Source organism: Trematomus bernacchii, unplaced genomic scaffold, assembly GCF_902827165.1.
Source record: "Trematomus bernacchii unplaced genomic scaffold, fTreBer1.1, whole genome shotgun sequence".
In the NCBI taxonomy this organism is placed as follows: Eukaryota; Metazoa; Chordata; class Actinopteri; order Perciformes; family Nototheniidae; genus Trematomus; species Trematomus bernacchii.
Window position 1 is genome coordinate 19,474,758 of NW_022987720.1, and position 24,032 is coordinate 19,498,789.

Genomic DNA, 24,032 nt, shown 5'->3' on the forward strand with positions numbered 1-24,032 from the left:
AATTGATGGTCAAAAAGTATAAATATGCAAATTTTGCATTTGTTAGCCCATGCATATTACACTGTTTATATTTGAATCATGGACAAGCGTTTTTAAACTTGTATAGTGTAATATCAAGAACAGTTAAATCATAGGGAAAAGCTTTGTTTAATTCACAATACGCTAATTCCTTTACATACTGTATAGGCCACAGTTTATGGCTAATTCCATATGCTAATTCACGCAACACTGGCCATATCTCTGCTAGTTTACAAAGTTGTTACAAATGACATTTATATTTGAAAAACGGTGAAGCACTTAAAAAACAATTGTATAGTGTAGGTTCAAGAACATTTAAATCAAAAGGACAAGTTTTGTAAAGTTACAGGGGATCTTACCTTCAGAACGCCGGGAACGAGGAGCAGTGACCGGAAGCTGGGTTGTTAGCTTAATACTGTGAGCATGTTAGCTTAGCTTCTTAGCCTGAGCTAGGTCTGGAACTTGACGGCCGTTGGCAAAAGGTCCCGCCTTGTCCCGCCTCGTCTCCGCCACGGCTCCGCCTCTTTGCCCTTATTTGGATCAGGATGTAGCAGGCGGGAGTTAGACTCTGACGCCACTGTCGAGCCGTTAGTGGCCGACTCCGCCTACTAAGGGCTTCTCGGCAACTCTGCAGAATCCTATGGGTGACGTCACGGACCCTACGTCCATTTATATATACAGTCTATGTTTGTACTACGTAAGCAACCTTCCTACGTCAATCCTACGCAAGGCGTTATAAATGAGGCCCCAGGTGAATACAGGCAGGGTATTCAAAGAGTAGATTGAGAAAAACAAGAATATGCTAAATTGTTTTGAGCCATGGATAGAACCAGTATATGTAAAAGCCTAGAACTGTCATTATTTTAGTTTTGTGTGTTTAGTTATGGGTTTATTTTGAAATTCTGTTCTCCCTGTGGTTGCCCTCCTGTGTCTGATTGTGCCTCATTTGTGTTCACCCGTTGCCCTTGTCTGATCTTCTTTCATGTCCTCCTTGCACCTCTGTTTGTTCCTGTCAGTTTTTGTCTAGATGCTACCAGTTTTTGGATTTATTCTTGTTTCATGGTCAACAGCTTTTTTGTTAAATAAAGCTCGCTTTTTGTTTAAATCCCGCTTCTACTCATCCTGCATTTGGGTCCTGATTTTCCCCAACCTTGACAAGAACCTGAAACCACATTTTACAACTTAAATAAAAAACACAAAGCTGCACATATGCTTGTGGAAAGTAAGACACAGTTAAGGTTTGTTAACACAAAGTGAGCATTTTATGAGTTCAATGACTTATAACTTTAGAAGAAGCCTAAATAATAATTTGGATTTATAGAGCGCATTTCAAGAAACCCAAGGAGGATTTTTGTCCCCCCACGGCAAAAAGGAAAAACAAATATGAAGATAAAAAACTGAAATAAACAAAAGCTGGTCACAAAAATCTTAGTGTTTATTTGGTGGGACTATTTGGCTAGTTAAGCATTTGTTACAAACAAACAGCATTTCTCAATTCACTCAAAGTTCTTGAATGCTTTTAGGCTGAGAGCTATCTTAAGTTCTTCACCACCATCTCAATGGCACAAAAGAAACCTATTTAAATCGACCTACACTGTGCTTACTGTATGCAAACAAAATAGTCCTTTTATTTCTAGAGAAGTAGGCCTACAATGGGCAGCAATGAATGATCAAGGACCTGTGTGTACTTTTTAGCATGTTAGCAAGCAGAAGCACAACGCTTGAATCCAGAATTTTCTTTGAATTATTAAGTATTTATTTAAGGTAAAAAATGGTGACAAAAATATAAGATTGGTAAATAAATGCAATTGATTGTACATTGAAGATAAACATGAGGTATCAGCTGTATGAAGAGGCAGTTCTAAAAATGTTATAGTAATATAACATTATTTCTAAAATACAATTTCAGACAACTTCATGAGAATAGGACAAATGCTAGCTGATTAATAACAGTTAAACACAATTCATTTTTACAAGCAGTTATAATGCAGTGCCCTAGCTCCATTACTCATTGGCGTCTAACGGCACACAGCTCATGAGGTGACGGGCTGAGGGTGAAGCCCACAGCTGGAGTGAGATCCAGTTCATCCTCTGTAACTCCAAGTGGAGGAGTGTAACGAAAGCGCTGGAGGAGGAAGGTGAAGAAGAGGAACAGCTCCATCTTGGCCAGACTCTCCCCCAGACACACCCTGCGACCTTTGAGAGAAAAATTGATTTGCATGTTGGTAAACTGGATCGCATCTTTAGAATGGTAATATATTTAAATACAAAGTTGGTACCTGCAGAAAATGGCATGAAGGCGTCCCTCCTGAAAAATGTACCCTCCTTATCCAGGAAGTGGGAAGGGTTGAAAGTGTGTGGTGTTTCCCATTCACTCTCATCATACAGGACAGAAGTAAGAAGAGGAAGCACAGTAGTCCCCTGTAGGAAAAAGCGGAGAGCAAGGTGTATCATAACAAGTATGGAGAGAATGAGAATCTCCGGCATATTTTGTTGTGGCTAAGTATTGAAACACCTTAACACCTGACCTCTTTGATGAAGTATCCTTGGAAGGTGACATCTCGGCTGGTTTTATGAGGAATGGCCATGGGGACAATGTTGGCCAGTCTCTGTATCTCATGGATGACAGCATCAGTGTACGGCAGGTTCTTCCGGTCTTCGACCCCTGCCTGACGGCTTCCTATCACTCTGCTCATCTCCTCCTGGACCTGGTCTGAACACACAAAATCAATAACTGTTAAAAATATGTATATTCATAAGTTATTTGTATCTTGACTAAGAGTTCACAGCCCTGCCAGTGGCTTTGTGAAGCTGTACTTTTGGGGGTAAAATGCTAAAGTCAGTATGCTAACCTGTTCAAAATGACGATGCTATCAGATGTATCGTTTACCATGTTTACCATAATGGTTTATAATCACTAAACGCAAAGTGCAGCTGAGGCTGATGGGAATGTAATTTGCGTTACATTTCCTCTGCCTTCGAAATCTACAGAAGAAAATGTTTCTGTAATATAGTTTAAGTAAGACTGGTGTTCCCTGAAATTAGCTTGAAAATAAAGCCTGCATAAAAACACAATCTGTAAAAAATAGAAAAAAAGGTAAAAGCAAAAAAAAGGTTTCAAAAGGGTAGTGACTTAAGAGGGAGGACTAAAACTACTGTACTCTTGTTATCTCCCGAAGGTTACTTACTTAGCTTTATTTCAATGCCTGCTACTTTCCCTTTAAGTGGTTTCCAGCATAATGGTTTATCGTAATATATATATATATATTTGAACTTATATAATAACAACCACATTTTAATCTATCTAAACTTGATTTATTTGATGGGCATCCACAGGTGCAAATATAAATGCACGCCTACAAGCCTCATCTTTCTTTTACCTTGTACATGCGGATATTTAGCCATAAGCAGCAAACCCCATCTCAGTGTAGTTGCTGTGGTGTCGGTACCAGCAGAAAACAGGTTGGTTATTGTAAATATCAAATTCTTCTCGTTGTAGTGAGTGTCCTTCACACAAGAGTCCTGAGAGAAAGAGCACCCACATATTGTTATAAAATACAATGTTCTCTTTGTTTGATGCATATGCAGTGAGGTTGTCTTACTTCTTCTTTCTCCTTCCGAATCAGAAAACGGTCGACAAGCCCTCTGCAGACGCTAGGGTTCAGAGTCTCTTTCAGATTCTTGACTAAAGCCTTGACATCTCTTATGGTCATCTCAACATTTCGTAAAAGCAGCTGACGGTTATTTATCCAACTGACCAGCCTGGGAAACATGTTGTAGAGCTGTGAAAACAAAGATTAATGAAGAAAATGCACACCCAACATATATACTGTACAGTGTATTCAATGTTAAGACACACCTGATTAGTAATTTGATACAGTAAAATAAACATTTCCCATCTCCATACCTTTAGTTTCAATCATTCTTTTATTGTTTTGTCAGTTAAATGTTACCCTAAAGCAACTATTTAAGCTGATACTAGAATGATGCTCCACCAGCACCTTTAAAGAGATAATGGATGTTTACCCAAACATACAACACACACATTTCTTACACCAACCAGCCCAAATCTGTATAAAAGACCTGAAGACAGTACTAAACCTTCTATTGGACTTTCTGCTAAAAGCTTATGGTGTTGACCATTTGCAAAAATATTCAACAAAAGCTTTCATGTTGTCCCTAAATCATGTATTTTTCAACCGAAGCAGTATGAGGCCTACCTGGATTTGTGCAGATCCAACAATGCATATGGACTGGTTGGCTCTTCTGACCATTTCCTTGAATCTGGGGTCATTGTATTCGAATCTGCTGCCATACACGATAGAGGAGATGATATTGGATGTTGCATAATTCAACGGACGCGCTGTATCAAATGGTTTCCCTGTAAAATGGCATTGAGAATACTGATATTATTAGGATTTCAGAAGAAAACAAAGAGGGCAGCCTTTTAATATTAAAATGAACCTCACCATGATTTGCCTTTGCTACAACAAAACTGTAAAACATGGGTGATGAATAAAAAAATGCTTTTTACTCCATACCTTTGTGATCTTCAAACATTTGGGTCAGATGGTGGCATTCCTCTAGGATTTTTTGCTCCGCTATTCTTTTGCCCATGCCAAAGTCTCTCAGGGTGCTGAGGGCAAAACGTCTCAGCTCTTTCCATGATTCTCCATTTGCAAACAGGATTCCTTTTAAACATGACATGCATGTTAAATATAATCTGTAGTAGTCATGTCTGTATTATTCAACACAATATTCAAGTGTAATTTGACTCACAACAAATAAATGGTAGGTATTATCACTACAATGTTTTTTCTATTGTTTGAAATATACTGTATATTAAAGATTATGTAAAGGTAAATCCTACCGTGACCTTCATTTATGTCATGAAAAATAGGGGAGATTTCTCTTTCTCCAAACTCTTCTGCATTGCTGACCAGAGCATCCTTTACTGACTTGTATCCAGCCAGCACCACCACTTTATTGGTTCCAAAGTATACCGTAAACACAGACCCATATTTCTTTGAAAGCTGTTAAAAAATGTAAAAAATTAGAGATGGCGTAAGTAAACATTTTTTTGCATGACCTGCAAGTGAATCACTACAACTGTAGCGGCCAAAATCATATAGAAATAAAACTGATAATTAACTTAAAATAACACTGCCGCTGAGGCACTAGTTAGCGGAACTTACGGAGGGCAATGATCCAGGTCTAGACAAGAGTATCCGTTTGTGCATTTTATTATGATCCAATATCATTCAACAGGTTTCCTATGGTTTGTTCCTTAAGCCTTTCCTATGGCTTTCCTTTCTTGTGGCTGGAAAACCCTGGTAAAAAACCGTTTGCCTACTAGTGCTCTGGCTCCCACCACCACCTGTCTCCAATATATACAATTACACCAGGTGCTCTAATCACCCAGTGCCCAAACATGCCTTAAAAATAAAAGCATAGAAACTACTTTAACTTACGACAATAACTAGGAATAGGCTACATTTACAATAAACACTATAAACAGCAAGAACATAAATGTTTAAGTATTACATAATATAAAGAGATATATAGCTCCAACAACAACAACTGTATCAAAATGGATTTGCTTTAGGATAGCTTACCTCATAGAGGGTTTTGTAGGGTCTCTTGAGATCAAGCTGCAACAGGTTACCAAGCAGGGGAAGAGGCCTCGGTCCTGGGGGCCCCTTCCCTATTTCCTTGGTGATTAAACTACTGGATACAAGATAGAGAATGAGCAGGAGAGCCACCAACCCCAACAAAGTGGTGGGATTAGAGAAAAAGATGAGAACAAAATCGTGCCAAAGAGACATTTGTTCTGCTGTTTACAGTGCTTAGCCCTGCAGATAACACCGTGGTGTTCACGCTCCTCATGCAAGCACAAATAATATGGAATGTTGTTGACTGAGTTTTAGGTAAAGGAGCATTATGGGCTGGTCCCCGCCCACGGGGACGGTGTTTGTGACACAGATCCAATCCTGGCAGTCAAAGCAGAAGGACTTGTTTTAATTGGAGATTCATGTTTTGGAGGCTGAAGACTTAAGGAGCGGTTTGACTGGTCTGTAAAAAGTCATATAAACATAGGTCTGTTTACCAATGCATGGCAGGGTATAGGATATCTTGCAATAGGTTAACCTACAAAATGAATTAAAGAGGAAACTGCAGGCCACTAATGGCGCATTTCCACTACACGGTCGGCCTCGGCCACACTCGGTACGGCTCGGTACGGCTTGGCCGCGTTGGGCCTTAACAGGGCCGACTCACTTCATGCTGCGCTTCCATTACAGTTTAGGAACTGGGGTAGTTACTATAGTAACGCAGTGTAGGCGGAGCCGTGACGTCATCTTCAATGAGAAATCCAGAAACACAACACAGCCGTTAGCTGTGAGCACTCAGAGCTCACAGCTCCTTATATATGTTCAGAAACTCGACAAAAGTTAAACAAGTACACACCACAGACTGCCTGTGTCATGGTGAATACAGTCGCTGCCTTATTTATGTCTGTATAGGCCGTTGTTGTGAGTGTGGACGGTCGGGGCATATACTGCGTTAGCTTAGCCAATCTCCATCTAGAAAAACACGAATTTTAAAAGGTTTTTCGCCTGCCGTCTGTCTGCAGACTTGACAAAGCATTAATTCATGGTTTTTACTAACCGGTATCAGTATGTTGTTACTTCGGCATCATTTTGAAACGTGTATTACAATTAAATCACGGTCAAATATGTCCATCTTGTTGTAGTTCTAGCCCTCTTGCCAGCGCTCCTCTCTCTAGTTTAGCATACTCAGCCCGACTCAGCCCTGTTTGTTGGCCCCGATAGAACCACAATTTTCTAGGGCCAGAAAAGAGGGGAAAAAGTGGCCCCGCGCCGTGCCGCGCCGGAACGAGGCCTAGTGGAAGCACAACCAAAAAAGGGGACGGCACGACACGGCACGCTTAAAGCGAGCTACGCGCTGCAATGGAAATGCGCCATAACAAGAAGAATGAGGCCATAAAGGGACGGAGGCAGTGTTGCAGATCTCGTGAGCAGTGGCATTTTCTCCCGGAGGCCAAGGGAAGCCAGGCTTCCCGTTTTTTCGGATTGTAGTTATAATTTAAATAAATAAATAAAAACACTTCGTTTTGTTTCGATAATTCTCCTTTGCTGTGTGTTGCTGCCGGCCCGTCTCTCCCCCACTCTCATTGAGTATTTATTACAAAGAGTGAAACAAACAGCGCCCCTCTAGATGTTATGGTGAAACAGAAGATTGCATTCACTGTTGCGAGAGGAGGCTAGTCGGATCAGGCTTCCCTTGGTGAAAAAAATGGAGGGATTGACCAATCAGATGAGGCCCACGTGATGCCCCTGCCAACCTGTGATTGGTCAGGGCCATGCCAAGGGAACCCTTCAGAGGCGGCTGGCGATTTCACCTGAATAGATGAGATTGTTTATATTTTTTAGTTACTTTTGGACTACGGACTGAGCTAATTACAGAGACGAGGACTGTTGCTGCACTTGCCGTGTGTAGGGAAGGGAAGAGAAGGTGGACTATCGCATGCAAATGTTTCTGTACATAATTGTTTTTGAATTCATGTGTTTCATACACGCCTACTGATACTTTGATGTGTACATAAAACTTTAAAGGTCTCCTGATTTACTTTGTGAATGAATGCTTCTTTTTTATTCATTACCGAATCTGCACTGCGCATTGAGCGGCTGGTATTGCATTTGGGGGGGGGGGGGGGGGGGGGTGGGGTGTCTGCATAAATTAATAAGTAAATGCTTAAATTAATAAAACGAGAGTTTCGGCTGGAGAGTGCGTGCGGACCTGTCGGTTAGATAACAGGCGTGTGCAAGTCCTGCATCTGTGTGATACAAATGTGTGTAAAATGATACCGGGCGCTGTAATCACTCATCTGGTTACGTTATTGACCCCCCCCCCAACCAACCCAAAAAAATGGGCATCCCCTACATTTTTCCCCACGCCACGCTACTGCTCGTGAGAGACGCAAGCAAACAGTAACATGGAAGCCTGCAGAGCCACTATTTGAAGCATACTACGTCATCGAGTGCCGCCGAAGTACTGTTCCAATCTCCAGCATACTTGGAAATCTACCGAGCCCGGCGTACTCCGTTTGGAGAAATATCGAGGCTGCACATGAGTAGACTGTGGGTCCTTCTCAGGTCGACTATTTTCATTTCCTCGGTCCTCGGTCCTCGGTATCACCGGAAGTTGATTTGTCTGCGCCATCTTGAGTAGCGTCCCATGACTCTTATTTCTGCCGGAGGACCGAGGATCGAGGAGCGAGGAGCGATAATGGAGGAGCGATAACCGAGGAACCACCGACCAGACCATCCTCCGGTGAAATCCTCAGATACTCTCCCCGCCCCCTTACTGTGTATCGCTCACTGATTGGACGATGCAGCGCATGCACTGATCTGATGCTTCTTGACATGAGAGCAGTTTCCCAGCGGAGTGAAGAAAATACATGAAACTCGCGCGACTCACTCCTCAGTTTATACTGTGTTTTGTTTCAATGAATGCATCATTCAGTTACAAATATGTGATATATCTGAACAACAAAGTGGTCAAAAATTATTTTATTCATTTATTGGAAACATTTTCATGATCGCTTTTTTCGGTTTACATTTTCATTTATTGTCATTTCCATTCAGTCAGTCATTAAGTGCTATTTAACATGTTAATTTGCTACATATCCACACAAACAAAGTGTGCAATCCAATGCAATGAATGTTAATCTAACTGGGTTTTGATAGATAACATATCTCTTTTTCTTCTCTGAATTATTTTATTTATTGTGCACTCTAATCAATATTAATCCAACTATTGTTCGTTTATACATTTTAAGAATGGCGTTTATCTTTTTTGAGAATGAGTTCTTATTTTATGTAATGTATTTGGGTCTACAACAGATGATACAAATGTTTGTGTCAGTAAATGGGTACTAACAGAGGCGGGGGAAAATAACGGGGACAGAGCTGCTGTCAGACGAACAGCTGTGCGGAGTCATCACAAACGGACGTCGCTTCACGTGACGCTCCGGAGGAAAGGACGTCCCATTGCTCTTAAAACTAATTTCCCTGCTTCTCGTGGTTTCCTTGCGTCTCTCCATGCTTCCCTGGTGGGAGGGACTAAACGCAGGGAAACGACGCAAGTGAGGGACGCAGGGATTCCATTTAATCGACCTGAGAAGGACCCTCTGCGGTCTTAAAATCCCCACAATGCTTTGCGCACGGACCAATTTCCCCAAATCTGTGGCGGAAGATGTAAGGCGGGGCCTCTCATAAGACGCACACCTGCACACTTGCTAGCCTGTTCCACTCTTTGGGTGTTTCTCAATCGCGAGTACGCTTGCTTGGTAGCACATGTCTGCCGAGCATCTTGCTTCAGAAGCGAGTCAAGAATACTTCCTGACATTCGGAAAACGAAGTGTGGAACACGCTAGCAAGTGTGCAGGTGTGCGTCATATGAGAGGCCCCGCCTTACATCTTCCGCCACAGATTTGGGGAAATTGGTCCGTGCGCAAAGCATTGTGGGGATTTTAAGACCGCGAAGTCTACTCATGTGCACACTCGATATTTCTCCAAACGGAGTACGCCGGGCTCGGTAGATTTCCAAGTATACTGGAGATTGGAACAGTACTTCGGCGGCACTCGATGACGTAGTATGCTTGAAATAGTGGCTCTGAAGCAGCTTTACTCGCGATTGAGAAACACCCACAGTTTTCCGAATGCCAGGAAGTATTCTTGACTCGCTTCTGAAGCAAAAAAATGCAAAGAGACAGTACAAAGAGAAGGTGGAATCTGACTTCAAAGGCTGTAACACTAGGAATATGTGGGCGGGACTAAGGACAATGACTGACTACAAAGGAGCAGCGGGGGGTGCTGCGGGAGTGTCTGCGTGCGCATCTCTCCCAGATGAGCTAAACAGTTTTTTTGCACGCTTTGAGAGCAGCCAGGCTGTGGAGGTACAGAGGGACCAGGAGCTACACTGCCCTTTTGTTTTAAATAGGGCAGATGTGTGTAAATCCTTTAAAAGGGTTAACCCACACAAGGCTCCTGGACCTGATGGCATCCCTGGCCGTGTTCTCAGGGTGTGTGCAGTTCAGCTGGCAGAGGTGTTCACAGACATCTTCAACAGGTCCCTGCTGCAGTCTGTAGTCCCCACATGTCTTAAACACTCCACCATCATTCCTGTCCCCAAAAAGACAATCATCACCTGCCCCAACGACTACCGCCCAGTAGCACTCACCTCCATCATAATGAAGTGCTTTGAGCGGTTAGTCAAATTATTCATCACCTCCTCCCTCCCTGAATCTCTGGACCCCCTGCAGTTTGCCTACAGAGCAAACAGGTCCACAGACGACGCCATAGCCCTCACCCTCCACACTGCCCTCTCACACCTGGACCCGAAGAACAGGAACACATATGTGAGAATGCTGTTCATTGACTACAGTTCAGCATTCAACACCATTGTGCCCTCCAAGCTGGCCATCAAGCTCAGAGACCTCGGGCTCAACAGCGCCCTCTGCGACTGGATCCTAAACTTCCTGACGGGCAGACCCCAGGCAGTGCGGGTGGGAAACATCACATCCTCCACCCTGATTCTTAACACCGGTGCCCCTCAAGGCTGCGTGCTCAGCCCTCTCCTCTACTCCCTGTTCACCCACGACTGCGTGGCCACACACAGCTCCAACACCATCGTGAAGTTTGCTGATGACACGACCGTCATCGGCCAGATCACAGACGATGACGAGACGGCATACAGAGAGGAGGTCGAAACCTGACATCTTGGTGCCAGGAGAACAACCTCCATCTCAACATCAGCAAAACAAAGGAGCTGATTGTGGATTACAGGAAGCAGCAGGGAGAGGGACACGCCCCCATCGCCATCAATGGGACTACGGTGGAGAGAGTCAAAAGCTTCAGGTTCCTTGGGGTCCACATCACTGAGGACCTGACATGGTCTCTTCACACCACCACCATCACCAAGAAAGCTCGACAGCGGCTCTTCTTCCTCCGCAGGCTGAGGAGGTTCAAAATGGATTCCAGGATACTCTGCAACTTCTACAGGTGCACGATAGAGAGTATCCTCACTGGCAGCATGACGGCCTGGTACGGCAGCTGCACCGACCTCGATCGTAAGGCTTTACAGAGGGTGGTGAAAACTGCACAGCACATCACCAGGACGGAGCTGCCATCCATGGAGGACCTTTACTCCCAGCGGCTCAGGAAGAAATCACTACGGATTATCAAAGACCCCCATCACCCCAGCCACAAACTGTTCTTTCTGTTGCCGTCTGGCAGACGTTACCGCAGCATCCGGGCAAGGACAAGAAGATTCGGAGACAGTTTCTTCCCGCGGGCAGTGAGACTGTTAAACAATTGAACTGTTGAAACAACATCAAACATTCAACTGCTACTCAGTAGTATGTATCTAATACCTAATATATATATATCATTCCAATAACTTGTATATAGACTCATACTGCACTATTCCACATCATAACTTTATTTCATTTTTATAACTATTACTATTTTTGTATTGCTCTTGCTCTTATTGTTATTATGTTATGTTATTATGTTGCATTGTTGGAGAAGCCTGTGACATAAGATTTTCAACTGCATAATTACTCTGTAGCTATGTCAGATTGACAATAAAGAACCTTGAACCTTGAACCTTGAAGATGCTCGGCAGACATGTGCTACCAAGCAAGCGTACTCGCGATTGAGAAAGACCCAAAGACTCATATACAACATGTGTAGGCTACGAATGCATTTTCCTTAACTAATTAAAGTTGAAAAACGTGAGGACTTGAAATGAACGATTTAATGTGGATACGACGAATTCAAGGTTCATATTAGGAGCCGGGAGAGGGGGCTAATATTCCAAGGAAAACTCATCTGGCCTGGGTAGTCTGATTAGTTCATCGATTTAACCCTTGTGTTATGTTCACATTTCGCACCCTTTGGTAATGTTCGGGTCAAATTGACCCGGGACATATTTCAGGGTTTAACAAAAATAAAGAACTAAATTCAACATGCACAATTCCTTATATATATTGTCTTTAACTCATTCCCCAACAATATAAATGAAATATATGATTAGTTTTTGAAAATACTCTTTGCGAGATCAAATTTAACAATGGAAGTGTCCATCATTTTTTGTGATAAAAATGTAATTTATGTTAAAAAAAATACACTGTAATAAAAACTAGGTTCACATTTTGCTCATGCTTTTCTAGAACAAATGTACATTTTTTCATTAATGTTCATTATTTTTAATGTGGCTGTGGGGGTCCTTCAGCGGCTGGCTGTGGGGGTCTTCCAGCAGCTGGCTCTGAGTCAAGTTCATCTTCCAATTCGCTGTCAAATTCTGAGTTTACCTCCACATTATCCTCATCTTCAGAAATGTCTTCCTGTTCCACTTCACCGTGTTCTTCCAATGCATTCCACTCACTCTCATCCATTATTAGCTCCAAGGCTCTCTGAGCAGAATATCTTTTGGCCATTTTGCTGGTAGATAATTGTAGTTCTGCACTATACACTGTAATGTGAGGTTATGTCTCAGTTTAGTCCCTCCTCCGGCGTGCAGGTGCGAGGGGGACAGTGCGAGAAAATGTTAAATGTTTATACATTTCTGGAAGATCTAAAATGTTTATGTTCTAGGATAGTTTTGTGTACACACTACAAAGGGTAAAGATCAAGGGAAAACAGGATCAAACAGCTTCTCTATGCATACCATTGTGTGTGTGTGTGTGTCTGTCTTTAGTTTGTGTGTTTTTCTCTGTCTGTCTGTCCTGGTATTGTATCCAGGTCAGATTGACCCGAACCTCTTATGAAGGACATAAATGCGGGTGGGCATTTTTTCATAAGTGGAAAAAAATTAAAACAATTCCACTTGTCCTTCACAATAAATAAGCCCCGGCCATTGAGTTTCAGGTTGAACGAAAATATCCTTATATTTTTTTGTATTCATTGAAAATGGAAATCGGGTCAATTTGACCCGAACACCACACAAGGGTTAACAAAAGTGAAGCGATGTGGTTCTTCAAAAACAAATGATTGTATATTAATTACTTTTATCTAGGATCATTTGAGTTTCTAACGCAAATGTATGACTTTATAATCTCAATATTCAAGGTATTTTTTTGTAAATTTACACTAAATCTCGGAAATTTGGATTTGTTTCCCTCTGATTATATACCTCTTTTCCGGCTTTGCTATTTATTATTTCTTTAAACTAATAATTGAGCCTTTTAGTATCAAGCCGTAAACAGATTCAGGAAAAATGTGACCAGACACAGATATTTGCTACCATTTGCATAGAGCATTATTTAATTTAAAAGCGATACAGTCGACATGGTCAGTTTCATGGTACAGTAGGCTACAGTACACGATAACAACGATGTGAATTCCCTTTTTAAATATGATACACTGTTTTTCAGCATAACTTAATCATTCAATATCAGCAGCGCAAGCATTTCCATTTCTCCTCAAATGACGTATCTTACATCGTAATTGATTCAAGTCATACATGTAATGAAGTGCAAATAAAACACATAAAATGTAACAAAATTAGGAGGATCATTTCCTTTAAAGACCAATGAGTCACATATCCATGTCTTTCTGGAATGTCAGTCTCTAGTCTTCTTCTCACACAAACATCTGGTGACATAAACACATCTCTGTAAATCATATGAAGCTGTTAATAAAGTTGATTACTGACTGCTTTTGCTTTCAGGTAAGACAGTAAAATACATTCAGCTCACTTCTGGAAAGTAAGAGTGTTTTCTTTAGAGTAGGAATGTCATTTTACATTCAAGGTAAAGGGATTGCCAATTCAGCCCAAATTATAATATTGGTCTCGGTGAAAAGCAGGAAACTGTGAAGGTATTTTTTTTAAATATTCCTACAGAATACTCATATTTTAACAACTTCTCGAAAAAGGTTTTGTGACAGTGATCAATTGGGCACGCTCTGAAATAAGATTTATAGGAGCATATACAAAAGAAAAGGTACAAACATTATACAGATCATTTTTTCCCCAAGCATCTTTTTTAGGCAGAGGATGAAGATCATTTTAATATCTGGCAGAGATAAAACAGAACAAACGTGTTGGTTGTTGGGCTTTTTTGTTGCATTTTCTGGTTTCCCTGAATGAACAGCATTACACAATAAGAGGGAACAGCAGTAAAGTCTGTCCACTGCTCGTTGGTTTGGTATTTACAGAGTTTTACAGATTAACTGGCTAAAATCTGGGATCATATTTTGCTCTCTGAACTCTCTGGACAGGAGTTTCAATTGAAATGCATAGCTGCAGAAAAGGGGGGAAAAGAAACCTCAAAGTTCATTTCAGTCCTAAACCAATCACATGCAGTTTCCTACAAAATGATTTGAAGTCAACACATTCCATTGCTGCAACTTGTGAAGAAAGTCTCCTGTGTCGCACAATGATTTCCTTCTAAATAGCTTTTGGGTAAACTGTAATGGCTGGATATCGTATGGTTACACACTGCTGCTGTAACTTGTTTGGCAGGAAACAAACAAAACATGGTTCACAAGACCTTGACAATGGAGGCGTAATAAAATGTTCTCAGACTGGTCTAAATGTCATCTGAGGATAATAAGGGCGGTCTTCTTGCAATCGCTAGCAGCTCTTCGCTCTTCCAGTAGCATGCACTCTGTACATCGTATTGTATGCATGCATTCAATAATGTGCACAAAACAGTCTTCAAATGAAAAAATGTTCTGCTCTGGCCTGAATGATTAAGTGTTTTTTTAGTACCATGAAGACATCACAATATTTACATCTGGCAACAACATTAAGAGGCTCTTGAGGATAACCAGGCATTTTGTATTGGGCAATATAAAGAAACAAAAACCCTCATTATAGTAAGATAAGGCGCAAAGGTGTGCAACAATTTCATACACGTATCAAATGGAGTGGTTCATACTCTTGTGATGATTGATGATCACAGAAAAAAGCACACAATTATTGGAAACATAATCAATAAAATACAATCATAAATAACAAAAAGAAAGACAAGCTGTACACAAATGCACAACAAAAACCCTGTCACACACAATTCAGAGTTGTAGTATCTAATGAGGGGTCTCATTGACTTTCACCTCACTAAAAAGGTGCAGAACTTTTGTTCTTTACTTGGTTTAATAATTATCCTCTTGGAGTCATAAACGCCAATCCTAGTACTTCCTCCTCCCACAAGAAAAGCATGAATCTCCCAACAAAGACACACCAACGTTATACGATGGTAAAGGTTGTTGATGTCACTGGCCCAGTGTGTCTGTGTATGTGTTGTTTGTCAAGGTAAAAATGGAGCCAGAGATAAAACATGCTCCAGCCCGTGGACACACCTGCAGGCTAACAAAGCAGGTCCGTGCACACAGGTCTTACACACACACACACACACACACACACATATATACGACTGTAGAAAATGAACAATGGATGGACGGAATCCTCGCTCCACTTACTTCTTCCCACACTCTATGCAGTGCTGAAACTGGGCAAAGCTAAGGAACACCTGCTCCAGTGATATCTGGCTCACACAGTAGTCTTCAATCTGATACTTCTCTTTGGCTGCCTCCAAAGTGCCAAACACCTGTGTGGGAGTGGAGAATAGGGAAGGAGGTAAAAAAAGAAAGCAGTGATAAATGGATGCATCTTTGGTGTTATTAAGCCTTTCTGCCATGATCACATTTTAAGCTACAGTCTTCATTTTCTGACAATTAAAACAAGTAAATAGACATTATTTCTCCTTGTGTTCACACACAGTGACTTACCTTAACTTTCACAACACATTTTTGAAAGCTAGCCTTTAATGCTTTTTAGAATTACATGCTACAACTAAACTATCCTATTGTAACTGTATTTTCAACATTTACATTTTCAATTTCTGGGGTTGAACATTTTTATTGAGGTTATCAAATTGTAGCTTAGGTATTTAAGGGATACTATATACTATTCAGTCCACTAGAGGGAGCGCTAACACAGCACAAGTGCAGAGAGAGTAGAACTGTATAAAACCGTTACCTGTGCCCAGGATAGTGTTTTGTCTGTCAAATGATAGTGCACCATTCCCTGGTGCTCATCCTTTAGTTGACTTCCTGTGGTGGGAGAAATATTCATAGGATTAGATTTGTTTTGTTATAGACTACTTCGACAGTAAATCACCCTCAACTGTTTAACGTAGAAAACAGAAGATCATTTTATCTGCATGTTCGATTGAAGAACAATATTTTTCAAAGCAGCTACAATAATACATTTTGTTCATCATAAAACACAATTACATGTATGGTCTTTTAGATGTGATGGTTAAGTTGGTCACATATACAGAATTGTATCCTTTATACAGTAATGTAAATAATTTGTTTAGTTGTTATTGTAATAGTTAGCCTCTGACCTGGGAAGGTACTTTCAATAAAGTCTTTAAAAAGCTGCAGGTCGCTGTCCTCCAGCTCAGCCTCGATGTGTACTTTGGCCAGCAGGGTGTAGCCACTGCCGAACTTGCTCTTCAGGTGTTGGGGACTCCCGAGGCACTTGAACTGCCCGTTGACCATCACTGCCAGCCGGGTGCACAGAGCCTCACACTCCTCCATACTGGTGAGGGAAGATATCAGAGAGACAGGTTAAAGGTGTAGTCATGTTTTCTGCTTTTCCTGCATCAATACGTAGCATGTAAACTCTCTGAGCATGTATTCAGATGTTTTATCTAGGTAACATTGGAAAAACCAAATTGTAATAACACTTTGAAAGTTCATTATTAAAAATGTTACAGTATAAGTACTAGTATCAAAACATACTTAAAGTAATTATGCATAAAAACAGGCCAGTAATTGTTTATTATATCATATAACTGGATTATCATTTATGATGCATCTATTTTATGTCTAGTTGGAAGAAGTGTTAATGCTAAGTGTGCTGTCCCCGGTATATGTAGTGTATATAGCTTAACAGCCAGATAAACTCCCTCCGTACACCAAGACTCTGAAGACGTGAATCCTTTGCCCACAGGTTTAATGGTATAAGGATGGTGTGAAACTAAAAATAAACAAGACTATGATCATTTCCACATACACAAATATTCACAATGTATATAAATCAACACAGCTTTAACATGAATTGAATTGCCTTGTTATATTTACTGTAAGCTTTTTAATGTATTTATTGTAATTCTAGAACTTAAACAGTTATAAATGGCATCATATTTTAAACATATAATCAACCATTTGTACATTTATTCATTTAACTCTCCTTGCATTAACCTTGTACAATATTGAGACAACTCGGAAGATCTCTAGCATTAACCTGTTTAGCCCTGAGCCTGTTTTTCAGGTCTCGGGCTCGAAAAAGACATTCCCAGAACAAATGACCATATCTTCCCTTCTAAAAGGGTTAAATTAATAATCTTTTTTCTCAAAGTAATGATAAACCTGTGAGTTGGATGTAGAAAAGTCAGAACAATATAGATGTTTTTTATTTTAAAGAAAATTCAGATTGAACATAGTAAAAATAGTAAATTATAGTGTCCGTCCAAAAATTCTTTTTTACTTATAGTGAAAACTACCCTTGGATGATGGTAAGGTAGACTAAAAGCTTTAGGAATCCAAAGTACAACATATAATAAGTACCCTGTATCAAGATTGATGCAAAACAAGTGACATTTGACCTTTTTAGAGAGGTTTAGCAAAAAAAACTCCACCTCTGAGGTGATTTGGGTGGAAATGGGGGTTTTACCGTTTCTCTGGAACTCATTGGTCGATTTTGGTGATTGACATCTCTTTCTGACCGTTAGAGCCAATAGAATCGAAGGGGAATCTCCCCTCTCACACACATGGTAAAAAAAAAGGTGGGGGCTTCGCACATGCAGTTTTGCATCAGAGCGAACCTATACTCTAGCTCTGACATCTGGAAACGGAAAAGCAGGTTTATTGCTCATGGATTATCAGAAATCATTTAAAAAGGGACACAGACACATTGGATTAACCTATGGATTAACTTCAGCTGCGTTTTTATCATTTTAATGCCATTGAAGACCACTTTTGACCAGACTACGAGACAGGTAAACCATGTTAGCGTTTTTAGCTACCTAGCGCCACATGTTTTGATGTCTGTTTTTGTTTATAAAGTCGCGAGTTCGTATCATGGAGTGATAATGAGGGTACCCTTCGATTCTGTGTCACCTCACGATGTGAAAAGATGTCATGGATGTGCAGAAAAGATAAATAATAAGGTTTTGTGAGTGAATTTCAGTGCAGTAATCTGTTAGCATTTTTCGCTCGTTGCTAATTCAGAGGCTCAGCGTTAGCATTGTGGGTTTTATTTTGAAAAATAAATAAAAATGATCAGTAAGATGAGTTTCTTCCCGTTACATGGATATAAAACATTCATAGTTTATTAAATGAACATGCCCTCAGACACTGTTTCCTGCAAGATGTTGCGGGAGTGCCCCGGTACCGGGGTCTCTCGGGCTTAACAGGTTAAACACCACAGAATACAATATTTTCTAAAAATAATCATCTGTAATTGTTAATAACATAAACATAAACAAGACTTACATTCGATGCGAACAAAGGCATTAAGGCCTAGGCTCCACGGGAACGAAAACGGGTTGAATCCGCATATTTCTCATGCGTATAGCCCTTTAAGCTAGACGACGCCGTAACGGAAACGTAGAAACAGACCCTGCAAACGACAACGGGTCCAAAGGTGGATAGATCTGGGAACGGAGCGCTCTGGGGGGTCCAACGGGGCCGTGTGGGAGCCTATACGGTCATCCGTTTCTGATAATGACGACGCAATAGCCCCGCCTCTCCCCACCTCTGCTGCTCACACACTTCAAGTCAGATCATCACCCTTAGCTATTTTAATTACCTCTCAAACTACCTAAACTAGTTATAAATATGTTTATTTTTACTGTCGAGTCATCATTACTGGATCAGCTGCTGCATGAGACAGACACTGACGCTGTCAGAAGAGAGGAAAAAGAGACAGCCTCCGTGTATTTTATTATTATATATCATTATATCGTCGTTATTCATTTGTTTTAAAGCTCAATAAATAACAAAGAAGACCTTTGACCGGCACTTTTATAATTTTGTCCAGAAGATTTAAACTTTAACACACGTTGACCGGCGAAAAACTCTGCCCGGATCCCTCGGCCCCCACCGCGGAGAATAAACAGAAGTGCAGCCATGACAACCATTCTTCTTCGCTGCTTTTGTGGAGGAAGTTGCTGCTTTTGTGGAGGAAGTTACAGCACCACGTACAGGCTTGGCATATGTACTGCAGCTTTTCCAGCGGTTGGATGTAAACGGAGCCGTCTCGTGGAGCTTGACACAATCCGGTGTATATTGCGTGTGGGCGGAAGCTTTTTTGCGTTTGCGTTACTCCGATGCGTTTTGCCGTATGCGTTCCCGTGGAGCCGGGGCCTAAGACGTATGCAGATGTAGCTGGATTTCTTACAAACAATTAGACATTGCTCACAGAGCCATGCTTTGCCTATTTCCTCTCTAATGATCACCTGACACACCCATCTGATGATGTCATCCTGATTCTTAAAAGGGACCACGACTAGGCACAATAGGCACACAAAGAATAGCCCAGAAAATGCAAACAACAGTAAACTTAGCTGTAGCAAAACACTAAGGGTCATTTTAAGTATAGTTTACTGTAAAGTCAATGAGGTAAACAGGAAGGCAATCCAGGCACTCCAAAATGTAAGAAATAGTATTAACTAAGAGGGATATATTTAAAAAAGCCTTTTTTGTATTGGCTATACATGTTTCAACTACGGTAGTAGCCCTGACAAAAAAAAGAAAACAACTTTTTGGATTGCATTCTTGTTTTCTCTGTAAGCAATACACCCTTGAGGAAACAGAGCAACCTGTCTTTTTCTTACAATTTAGAGATACTTATACTTGTTTTTGTATTGTTTTATTTATTTAAGTAAATGATCTGAATACCTATTGTATCACTGAATATTTTCTTCTGAAGGAAAGCTTAGAAGTATGAATTAGCAAAAAATGAAAATACTCAAATAAAGGACCACTAGCTCTAAATATCAGGTCAGTATCTAATACATCTGTGAAGCTCACCTATGAGACGTGATGATGATGGCCTTTCCAGACTCCCGTGTGCGTGTCACAGCGTCCCACAGCAGCCTCCTGGCCACGGGGTCCATCCCTGTGGAAGGCTCGTCCAGGAAGATGACCGGAGGCCCACCAATGAGAGCCATGCCTGCACTCAGCTTCCTCTTGTTACCTCCACTGCACAAGTTGATAAGGACATATTATCTACATGCAGCTACGTAACAAAACAGGGCATCTTTCAGGCTAGTATGTGAACCAAGTGACACAAAATAAATTGAAGAAAAGGCTGAGATATTTTCTTCAGTCTCCATACCTGTAGCTGCGGACCAGTTTGTCAGCATGAGGCTCCAGCAGCAGCGACCTCAGGACATTCTCCACGCAGCCGGACACATACCTCTCTGGTATTCCTCTGAGCCTTGAATACATACTCAGAGTTTCTCTTCCTGTCATGTGGTCCAACAAGGCGTCAAACTGAGGGCAGTAACCAATGCGCTGCTGCACCTGCAATCCAGAGATAAATGTTTTCTATCAAATCATAGACCTTTAAAAAAGAAAACCCATGGGCATCGATTGATGGTTGATTTACCAGGTACGTCCTTTCCTTCTGTCTCCTTCTGCTCTTACCTTTTTAATGTCCCTCAAGATGCTGTATCCATCAATGTAGGCATCCCCAGAGGTCACAGTCTCATCACCAGTCAGCATCTTAAAAGTCGTGGTCTTGCCTGCTCCATTGAAGCCCAAGAGGCCGAAACACTCCCCTTTCCCCACAGCTAAAGACAGCCGGTCCACAGCGAGAAGAGTCGACCCGCTGCTGTACACCTGAGGAGGGGAGATAACAGTGGGTCTGTGCCACATTGTCATATCTCACAAAGCCACACACCTCAGGAGTCACACATATTGAAACACTGAGGCTGTGTCTGTGTTATCACGCGAGGGAAAATCGTACCTTGCTGAGCTCCTGCATTACGAGGGGGCTGCCGACCATAGACTCTACCACCGGCTGACACTCCAGGACCCTCTTTCTCTCTTCAGCCACATCCCTGTCCTCCGGAAGCAGAGCTGCATCCTCTGTATGAGCGAACTAACACATATGGGTAGAAAAAAAATCAACAAAAGAAGTAAGACATTGTGTGACTATGGTACGATAAAACTTCAAGCATCGATAATGAACAAACAGATATCTTAATACATGGAGAAATCAAACATACATTTGTTATAGTTTATTATGTAGTAGCCTACAAAAGGAGACATTAATAAACACTTCATAAACAAGATAAGATGAGGTTTGTTAATTTCATGAAAAAAAAAAAAGACTGCTAAAACTGTAATCACAATTCTAACTTTTGTATAGAAAAAGGCATTGAGAGCTGCAGCTAAGTTTTAAATAAAGCCATCCATTTCTCGATTAATCGCAATACTGAAACATGGCTTTCATAAAGGGCCATAGATGGCGAAGTCTGACTAACTGAATCCCAATATATTTATTTAAAAGACGATCACTGCCTGGTTCACCGCTCACATAATCCATCTACCTGTTTATGTCTTCTGAACAGGGAGGTGACGAATCGCCGGAGAGTTCGGACACACTGCATCTCGATGACAAACAGCAGAATAATGAAGACTAAACCCTGTATCGCGAAGGCCACGACGAAGCGTCCCACACCAGGTTCACTCATCGAGAAATAGTTTGGCTGGAAGGTAATGTCTAGAAACACAAAAACAATGTTATTACGGCATAAATATGAAGGGTGTACATACAATGTGATCATTTCCTTTGGGTTTATTATAGTGATTCAAGACAGAGGGAAATTGGATTAAAAGAAATGTGTTAAGCTGTCAGTTTTGAATGTGTCGGGATATAAAATGCAATGAAAATAAAGTAATTCTGTTGGATCTGGGTGATTAAATAATGATCCTGATTGACCTTTTGACCCTGAGGTACATCATTATTCATATAATTACTGTCACAATAAAGATGAACCACCACCATTATCCCCATATATGTTTGTAATAGTAGACTGCATTGTTTTTCCTAAAAGCATACGCTTTACCAAGGGCAAACACCGACTCTCCGAGGCTGCAGTTAGGTAGTACTTACTCATTATTTCACACGCTATCCTGCTGAATGGTGGACTGGAGTTGCAGAACGTGATGAATTCGTAGTTCTGGTAGAACTGGCTGAAGGACATGCCCAGGCAATAGTTTGGGAAGATCAGGAAAACCTTATCCAGCAAGTACGACATGTGCTTCATATTTAACTCTGGAAAATAAATTCAGAAGATATCATTGACAGGGATGGAAAGGGGAACAAATGTATTCGATTTTGTATTCAAAAAGGGCACAGCCATGCCAGAAGCCCTAATGCTGGGAACTGAACCCAAATCTGTGAAGGGGTTGACAAGTGCTTTTTCCCTTTTTACCATTCACCCACTGCAATGCAGTGTATTTCAGCCAATTGCTTTTCAATCCTTAAAAGTAGCTCAAAACATGAGGGCCCGAGCAATGGCAACCCATTTTTTTTATATTGAAAGAACATTTGGATAAAGTGGGGTTATATTTTACTTGATGACAAGACATCTACACAGCCACAACATCAGATCACCCTAAAGATTGTTGCATTATGGGTGCTTTTTAGCCATTGTTGCTTAGCTCACGTGTTACTTCAAGTGTTTTTGTGGTGTCTTGTTGAGCTTAAAAACAGCTAAGTAAGCCTAGCCTAGGTAAATAGCTTAGTTGGCCTACACACTTTCTGATGGCTTGTGTAATGGTTTTTGCTGCAAAAAATTCTTATACTTTAATCAAACAAATGATAACTGTCTCATTTTTTGAGTAATATCATGTAGGGGAAAACTTGCGCAATCAGATAAACCTTTCTCATCTTCAAGAGTATTTTTCACAGCTGTCTGAAAAGTTGGGGCTTTCTTGTATTGTGTGTCCTTTGAAATACTCATGCCACTGCTGTAATTTCCTTTTAAACGTCTACCATTGCTGGAAGTATCTCCTCTCACCTGGGATGGCCAAAATGGTGACAGACAGAAAGGTGGCCGTGCCAGAGATAATGTTGAAGATGGTGAGGCGGGTGTAGGCAGTAGCTGCACTGGAGAAGAGGAAGCTGAGCAGGTACATAAGAGGCACAACAGCCCAGCCATACAGCAGCAGTAACAACAACACATCTACCAGGTGGCAGTTGTCCGTGAAAGCCTTGACTCCGAATGCCTGAAAAACCACCTAAGAGAATAAAACACGTTAGGACAGGAGACTGTAAAAAAGCATTTATCAGTTTGTATGTATACTGCCTGGACCACTGGTGTCATACTGACCAGCATGAGAAGGCAGGGCAGCAGGAAGTTGATCAGGTCCCACAGCAGGGCAGAGAACCAGAAGTTTGACAGGTAGACACCGCTGACCTGCTGTACATGCTTGGACTTGATAGAGGACTCTGTTACGAGAAGTAGGGCAAACGTGCTGGACAGGGAGGCCATACCGTACATCAGGTTGATGGCAATGATGAAACCGGTTCTTCCCCTACAGATTGGAGGAAAACGTTAAGAAATGAGGAGGAAGAGGTTGTTAAAAAGAAAGTCAAAAATAAAGCGAGAAATAACTAGCAAGGCACTACTGAAGTACAAAGAGACACTCAATCATGAAATCTAACCTTTGTTTATCAGCATGAACACTGATGAAAAACATTTGATAGCATGAGTAATAACTGATTTGATTTGATTTGAGTAATAACTGTGTTTTATCCCATAGGCCATAAGACTGTTAAACAACTGAACTTTTGAAAGAACATCCATAACATTCATCTGTTTGCAACTTATATATATATATATATATATATCAATATTCAAATTACTTGTATAAAGACTATTCTTGCACTATTTCTAT

General features: G+C 41.1%; 2 protein-coding genes across 2 annotated transcripts in view; both read right to left on the bottom strand.

Moving 5' to 3' along the window:
- Positions 1 to 1,430: 1,430 nt before the first annotated feature.
- Positions 1,431 to 5,939, bottom strand: LOC117493275 (cytochrome P450 2K1-like). The gene is made up of 9 exons (XM_034143756.1): positions 5,634 to 5,939; positions 4,889 to 5,051; positions 4,560 to 4,709; positions 4,239 to 4,399; positions 3,621 to 3,800; positions 3,399 to 3,540; positions 2,547 to 2,731; positions 2,298 to 2,439; positions 1,431 to 2,214 (listed from the first exon to the last, which is right to left on the bottom strand). The coding sequence occupies exons 1-9, from the start codon at positions 5,841 to 5,843 to the stop codon at positions 2,027 to 2,029; spliced, it is 1,521 nt and encodes a 506-aa protein (XP_033999647.1). The 5' UTR covers positions 5,844 to 5,939; the 3' UTR covers positions 1,431 to 2,026.
- Positions 5,940 to 13,343: 7,404 nt separating this feature from the next.
- LOC117492406 (ATP-binding cassette sub-family A member 3-like) overlaps positions 13,344 to 24,032 on the bottom strand; it is a 32,357-nt gene continuing 21,668 nt past the window's right edge. The window contains exons 21-31 of the mRNA XM_034142666.1: positions 23,465 to 23,669; positions 23,153 to 23,372; positions 22,243 to 22,404; positions 21,677 to 21,849; positions 21,091 to 21,225; positions 20,769 to 20,963; positions 20,458 to 20,645; positions 20,151 to 20,321; positions 16,457 to 16,653; positions 16,087 to 16,160; positions 13,344 to 15,655 (exon numbers count right to left, since the gene is read on the bottom strand). Coding sequence (XP_033998557.1) covers positions 15,524 to 15,655; positions 16,087 to 16,160; positions 16,457 to 16,653; positions 20,151 to 20,321; positions 20,458 to 20,645; positions 20,769 to 20,963; positions 21,091 to 21,225; positions 21,677 to 21,849; positions 22,243 to 22,404; positions 23,153 to 23,372; positions 23,465 to 23,669 — 1,852 coding nt within the window. The 3' untranslated portion in view covers positions 13,344 to 15,523. The remainder of the gene's footprint in view (positions 15,656 to 16,086; positions 16,161 to 16,456; positions 16,654 to 20,150; positions 20,322 to 20,457; positions 20,646 to 20,768; positions 20,964 to 21,090; positions 21,226 to 21,676; positions 21,850 to 22,242; positions 22,405 to 23,152; positions 23,373 to 23,464; positions 23,670 to 24,032) is intronic.

Bases quoted from the DNA above. Each gene is read 5' to 3' on its own strand.
- LOC117493275 (XM_034143756.1), bottom strand. From the start codon at position 5,843: ATGTCTCTTTGGCACGATTTTGTTCTCATCTTTTTCTCTAATCCCACC. The intron at 3,801-4,238 runs GTAGGCCTCATA...TTGTTTTCACAG, and splicing joins TTGGATCTGCACAAATCCAG to CTCTACAACATGTTTCCCAG. The intron at 2,215-2,297 runs GTACCAACTTTG...TTTCTCTCAAAG, and splicing joins CTTCATGCCATTTTCTGCAG to GTCGCAGGGTGTGTCTGGGG.